The sequence below is a fragment of the Crinia signifera genome, chromosome 5, assembly GCF_055691185.1.
Source record: "Crinia signifera chromosome 5, ASM5569118v1, whole genome shotgun sequence".
Taxonomy (NCBI): Eukaryota; Metazoa; Chordata; class Amphibia; order Anura; family Myobatrachidae; genus Crinia; species Crinia signifera.
Window position 1 is genome coordinate 201,812,998 of NC_139221.1, and position 7,302 is coordinate 201,820,299.

A 7,302-nucleotide genomic window follows, 5' to 3' on the forward strand; every position below is an offset into this window, starting at 1 on the left:
GTTGCCAACAGATGAGCTCTGGAGGGGACAGCTTTCTATAGCATCCTGCTATGGAAAGCCGTCCATCTCAGGGAAAATTGCTAAAACAGGTGAAAAACAGTCATGGCAGGGATTGCCGAAAACAAGTGACCCTCGCCGCATTCAATGTTTCGGGGGAACCCTCGCTGTAAGATGATGGCGAGGATTCCCCCAAACAGCAAGGCTTGCAGCTAATGCAAGGAGCTAGCTGTTTTAGCAGCCGCAAACACCGTTTTCACGTCACTGCAAAAAACCAGCTAGGTGGAAATGGCTTGTGACCATGCTCGCTGTGACAGTAAACAGTCAGCACTGCTAGCTGACACCGCTCGCAAAAAGCATTCAAATATACACCTCAGTGTGTATGCACTGAGCTTTTTTTCAGCACAGCGATTTTCGCCCAGTGTGTACGCACCTTAAGGAGTCTATGAAGGTACCAGCCAATCGGTTCTGAGCTGCCAGGTTACTAAATATATGAGAGCAGATGGTTAATTGGTACTTTATATCATCCACTTTCTCTCCAAGGCTTAGCAAATAGAGCCCAAATATTTGATAAGATTCACAATCTACTTTTAGTCGCAACTTTATTACTTTCATTTTGTTACAAGTAATTTATATATTTCATATGTACCCAATATCATTGGTTTCTTATAAGGTATTTTTTAATCAATCGGTGCACTGTGCTTGAAATCTGTCAAATGTATAAGAAGACCAAACAGGGAGTTTCTTTACATTTATATACAGTGGGTTGTATGAGGCTCCTTTACCCAGATTCTCAGTCATTTGCAGCCACCATCAGTGGAAGAAATAATTGGCACATACTGGCAGTTGTAGCCACATCTCCTGAATGGTAAGATGCAGTGTACTTACAGCTGCCTTTTATATACAGTAGATTATGAGCGTGATAATCAATGCATCTGGCAGAGAGGGATTGATCTACATTTGAAAACTTCTGTTTAGCAAATTACTGATATCTGAGAATTAAGTAAATGATACTTTGAGTGTATTTTTTTTTTTTAAACTAATGGCTTTCCCATGACGTCATGTGCAAACATTGTCTTATGTAGGGTACACACCAGAACAATTTGGCCCAGAATGACCCAATTTAGATAAAATCTTGACCGGTTGTATGTAAATTGGACATGTTTTGGGCCATTTTCAATCCGACGTGTGGGTCGATTTTCAGGTCCTAAATGCAGAAGGTAGGATCTGAAAACGACCATTCAAGTGGGTACGGGTCACGATCGGGACCGGTTGCAGATCATGAGAGGGTCGTAAGATCCACTCGATCGTGAGCGGGTTGTACAATCGTCTTATGACTCGCGATCTGCATAGTTCTGGTGTGTACCGGGCATCAGGGTCTGACCATTCTAGAGTGAAAGACCATGGAGAAGAGGTATCAAACCTTCGATATAAAGTATCAACCAATCCGCTCCTGTCTTTCATACATAGCCTCTAAGATGACAGAAGCTGATTGGTACTTGCTCTCGCCATGCTTTGATCTCCTGCCATGTCCCCAACGTTCCGTTCAGCAGTGAGAGGAATTGTGCCCTCTTTCTTGCTTCTAGGGGTCTAGTGTGCAATGTTGCCAAAAGATTCCAGTTGTTACTGACTATAGAACAGTCAGGGTTGTGTTTATTCTCTAAATATGTAATTGTTACCAAATTTGACTGGGCTTTTTTTTAAAGCAGTTTTGTTATGTTACCATTCTGCATTACTAATCCTTTATATTTTCTTTTAGGTATGAAAAAATGTTGCGGTTTTGTGTATTTCAAGTCTGTCCGAGCTGTGCAGCTTACTCTCTAATGTAGCTCTACTACATCAGTCACTGGATTTTACACTTGGATTTGTAAAACAACTATACACCAATCATGTCTGAAATACTTTGGCTCAGTGTTTTGAAGCGGTCTTGTGGATCGTGGTGCTGTCATCTCTAATAGCTGCTACACAGATTTGATATTTATTTTGAAGCCTGAGTAGTATTGAACATTACTTACCTTTTTCATATAGTTGACTGTAGCCAGTCCATATCTTTATTTTCTTTTTTTTTTCCTTTGGACAACTGTAAACATTGATGGAATGCAATCATGTCCACCCAGGACGAAAGGCAAATCAATACTGAATATGCGGTCTCCTTACTGGAGCAACTAAAACTGTTCTATGAACAGCAGCTACTAACGGACATTGTATTAATTGTTGAGGGCACTGAATTTCCATGTCACAAAATGGTTCTTGCTACATGCAGCTCTTATTTCAGGTAAGTTTTATATGCAGAGCACATTCGATCTTTGGAATAGCATGAAACCATAATTGCGTATTGTAGTATATGTGCTGGGTACTAACTAGACAGATATATTGTTCGTTTGTGTACACCTGATAAGTTAATGAACAGCTGATTGCAAAGACGTGTTGTGCCATCCCTGCAGTACAGCCAATGCAGATATATATCGGCAAGTCTAGCTTTGTTTTACAGTAGACCCGCTGACCCTCCTGTAAAATGGCTTAAGGGACTGACATCACAGCTGGGTAGGCAAATTTCCGAAATATCGAGTGGCCATTTGGTAATTGCGTTTGCTTACCGAAGTCGGCTAGGTGTGTACTAAGCTTTAGGGGGATATTCAATCTCCGGCGAGCACCTCCCATCGGGGAGATGCCCACCGGGCCCTATTCAATGCTGTCTTCTCCGACAGCATTGAGCAGGGTTGAGCAGGGTATCTCGGCAGAACGAGCCCGACATCACTAGCTGTCGGGCTCGTTCTGCCGAGAACAGCCGGGAAGTGACGAGCTGCCGGCTGCAGCTGGCCACAACTCGCAGGCCACGCCCCCTTTTCGCTCCTCGTCAGACGGGACATTGAATCCCGCCTGCGTGTTCTCGGTCGAGCTGACCGAGAACGGGACTGGGTCACGGCGGTCGAGCAAGCTCGACTGCCGTGACATTGAATACCCCCCTTAGTGTATTAAATTGTAGTTGCCAAATACAAGTTACAGTCTCGTATAGCGTGGCATATTCTGTTGCGTTTTAAATTTTGAAAACATCCATGATTAAAACCTAAGCTGGATAATAACATACCGGTAAATAGGAAGAAAGGCTCTGCTCGCAATCATGCAATATATAGGAACATTTTAGTTGCCAAATAGTAAATAAAGCTTTTTAAAATCACATGTGTTCTGTCTGTGGTATCACATGGTTGAATATAAACGACTTGTAGCAGTGCCAAAGTCCTTTAAAATTGCATTTTATAACTAAGAATAGGTAACTGTCCTAATCTGTAATGTAGGATATACCATTACAAGCGTTAATATTATTTTTCTTTATAATGTGCATATAAGCAGAGCAAATTAGGGTAAAATAAACTTCATTTTTTTCCAAATGATCTCATAGGTGGTTGCACAACAGTGTTTTGATGGGTGAAGTAATGTTTCAGCATTTCTTTTATGGGTGTACTTCAGTTTGCTTCATTAAAAAAAGCAGTGGTTCCCAACCGCGGTCCCTCACCGTTCACATTTTCCTGGTCTCCACACAGAATTGCTAGTGAAATAACTCCACCAGTGGATCTATTAAAATGTCAGTGAATAGTAAGTACACCTGTGCTCCTGTTTGATGTCCTGAAAAACATGAACTGTTGGGAATACTTTAGGACCGAGGTTGGGAACCACTGGTATAATTGTTGGTTACTTAAACTGCAAGCAACACTTTATTTACAGTAGGATAATGTGAAAAATGGTAACTTATTGGGAGCCAATATATATAACCTAATCTTGCTCTTATATTGCAGGGCAATGTTTATGAGTGGACTGAGTGAAAGTAAACAGACCCATGTACATTTGCGAAATGTGGATGCTGCGTCTTTGCAGATTATTATAACCTATGCATACACGGGTAATCTGGCAATAAATGAAAGCACTGTGGAGCAGCTGTATGAAACTGCATGCTTTTTACAGGTAAATTACATTTGTCATTTTTCTTATGTATTTTATTCCACTCTTTTTCTAGACAAATATGCATATGGCAAGTTTTAAGTTGTGTTTTTAAAATGTTTAGCTGTTGACAATGAGGTAGTATTTATACTTGTTTATGACTATGGAAAAAAAACAGGTATTAATAAAGTGTTTTTTTTTTTTTACAATTTTTTTTAGCTATAATGGAAGTCTAAAGGCCAACACACACAATAGGGTATTTTGAGCTCAAAATATCTCACTTTTCTTGTTTTGAGCTCCAAATCTCCTAGTGTGTATGGGGCAGGTGGTGAGCACTTTCCCCCCGTGTCTGCATCATAGCTGGCCATGAACCTGTTTTACAGGCCGACTGAACTACTTTCCATAGTCTCCTACTATGGAAAGTAGTTCAACCCCCATGGAATTTGCTCAGTGTGTCTGTACGGAGCGATTTATTAGCCAGCGATTTTCTTCACATTATTCATGAATGAATGTACCCTTAGTTTTGTGATGTGCAGCTTGTCTACCTTTTTTATAGAAATGTTCAACATATTGTGGCCTGTTAACATAAGACAATTTTTGTGTTACAGGTGGACGATGTGTTGCAGCTCAGTAGAGAATATTTAATTAAAAAAATCAATGCCAAAAACTGTGTGCGGCTAATGAGTTTTGCAGATCTGTTCAGCTGTGAAGAGCTGAAGCAGAGCGCCAAGAGGATGGTGGAGCACAAGTTTACCAGTGTCTACCGTCAGGAAGCTTTCATGCAATTGTCAAGTGAGCTTTTGATAGACCTTGTCAGCAGTGACAATTTGAATGTAGAAAAAGAAGAGACTGTTCGAGAGGCTGCAATGTCCTGGTTAGACTACAACACTGTGTCACGCTCCCAGTACTTGTCCACTGTACTAAGCCACCTCCGTATTGATGCTCTTTCAGAAGTAATTCAGCGGGAATGGTTCCAAGGTTTGCCACCAAATGATAAGTCTGTAGTAGTGCAAGGACTTTACAAATCCATGCCCAGATTCTTTAAACCAAGGCTGGGCATGACAAAAGAAGAAATGATCATCATAGTAGAAGCAGCTCTAGAAAACCCTGGTTGTTACTCTACAATTTGTTACAGCCCTCAGGCAGAGAAAGTTTACAAGCTTTGTAACCCACCTTCCGAGCTGCACAAAGTAGGGGCTCTGGTGTCTCCTGATAATGATATTTTTGTTGCTGGTGGACAAGTCCCTGTTAAAACCACCAAAAGCAAACCAGGCAAACTTCAGGCTTCATTCAGGACTGTGAATTATTTTTACTGGTTTGATGCCCAGCTAAATACTTGGATTCCAAAGACCCCCATGTTGTGTGTTCGTGTTAAACCTTCATTGATATGGTGTGATGGATACATCTATGCAATAGGAGGAGATAGCGTCGGTGGAGAACTCAATAAAAGAACAGTGGAAAGATACGACACTGAGAGGGATGAGTGGACAATGGTGACCCCTCTTCCAAGTGCATTTCAATGGAGTGTTGCTGTAGTTGTCCATGATTGCATTTATGTAATGTCCTATAATCTGACCTACTGCTTCATTCCGAGGTCGGGAATTTGGGTAGAAATGGCAAAAAGGCAGACCAGTAGATGTTTTGCTTCTGCTACTGCTTTTGATGGCAAAATATTCTACCTCGGAGGTCTGCAAACGGACAACAATTCTGGTTTAAGGCTCCCATCTAACACTTTGGATGGCTCTTCCGTAACAGTTGAAGTGTATGATGTCCATAAGAATGAATGGTATATGGCTGCCAATATTCCCGTCAAACGATTTTCTGATCCCTGCGTCAGAGCAGTGGTCATATCCAGTTCATTGTGTGTCTTTATCAGAGAGACTCATATGAATGAAAAAGCAAAATATGCCATTTATCAGTATGATATGGACCTTGACCAGTGGTTTTTGCGTCAGCAGATATCCGAACGTGTCCTCTGGGACTTGGGGAAAGATTTTCGGTGCACTGTAGGTAAACTCTATCCGTCATGTCTAGAAGTGTCTCCATGGAAACCTCTAACGCATGTGTTCTCACAAGATGGTGCAGATGACTTTGAGCTTGATGGACACATGGTTACTTTGCCCCCTGTATAGCTGGTTGCAAGCAAGAGACTGCATACATGCATGGAGCTCCATTTCTTCAACTCAAGTTCTTTAGAACTGTACTAATAAGGAAATGGATGTGGAAAAATAAGTTTGCATTGCTTCGTTTTCAAACCTTTTTATGCCCTACTAAACATATTTGTATCCTTAAATGCATTTGTATAGGGAGGTATGCTTCCATAATCTGAAATATTTGACCAGCTAAATAAAAACTGCATAATATGCCAGCCTTAGCATCTGGTTTTACCAAGAGCATTTAAACTTTACCCCTGTGATGGTTTTTCTTGCCCTTACATATTACTGTTAAAAAAAAAAAAAAAAAAAATTCCATTCATTTGTGGGAAAATCTTCCAATTACCAATTCAATTTACATGTTGGATTTTACATACAAATGTTCAGTGTGACCTGCTTTACCACATATAATCTCCAGAAATTAAATCAATGTTTTTTTTTTTAGTTTTTTTTTTTTTGTTTTTTTTTTATTACTTCAAGATTGCCTCCTCAGTATTCTAACTACTGTAAAAATAGCTTTCTTTTTCATTTATACACATATATATATATATATATATACTCCGAAGAGAGGCATTATCCTTGTGTGATATCATCTCCAGAAGAACATATCTCAAGCTTTTTCTTGCAGTGCTATGTAACAAACCTAAAGCGTGTGATGTCAATCTGCAGGTTTTATTTTTTACAAAAGTAATTTATCACCAAAGTCCCACTTAAACACGTAATCAATATTATATATAAATATATATATTTTTGCTGAATTCAATTTTTTCTGCTGCGCAAAATGTAGTAGTTCATTTGGTAACACAGGTCAATAAAATGACTGCAGGCTCAGTCAGGCTGTTCAAGGAGCATGTGTTTCTGTCATCGATAAACCTGTACATTTCTGTTGTAGAATACAGGTCTTCCATTATGGCCTTGTAACGTTCTTTGTGGCGTATCTGGGCATCCAACCTATTTGCCAGCCCCTCATAGTACGGGTCCCTGTGGAGCTTTAACCCTTTTACAGCAATCTTGCAGTAAAGGGACCAAACCCAATGGAACATTCACCTTCTCGAACAGTGGTGTATGCTCACTCATTAAAAACCTGCTGCTGATATCTTTTCCTTCCCTTCCCTCATTTGTACATTTAGTGTTCAATTACCAGGTCTTATATCATTTTTAACTTAACTTAACAAGCATTTACTGTAGTGTGATTGTGTATTGGTATATCCTAGAT

The 7,302-nt window shown here is 40.1% G+C and overlaps 1 protein-coding gene across 3 annotated transcripts in view; it reads left to right on the forward strand.

Moving 5' to 3' along the window:
• The window catches only part of KBTBD2 (kelch repeat and BTB domain containing 2), a 36,400-nt gene that overhangs the window by 28,839 nt on the left and 259 nt on the right, over positions 1–7,302 (forward strand). For all 3 annotated transcript variants that reach the window (XM_083188437.1, XM_083188438.1, XM_083188436.1), the window contains 3 exons: positions 1,757–2,272; positions 3,792–3,957; positions 4,542–7,302. The exon at positions 4,542–7,302 is cut by the window's right edge and continues 259 nt beyond it. In XM_083188437.1, coding sequence (XP_083044563.1) covers positions 2,103–2,272; positions 3,792–3,957; positions 4,542–6,065 — 1,860 coding nt within the window. In that variant the 5' untranslated portion in view covers positions 1,757–2,102 and the 3' untranslated portion in view covers positions 6,066–7,302. The remainder of the gene's footprint in view (positions 1–1,756; positions 2,273–3,791; positions 3,958–4,541) is intronic.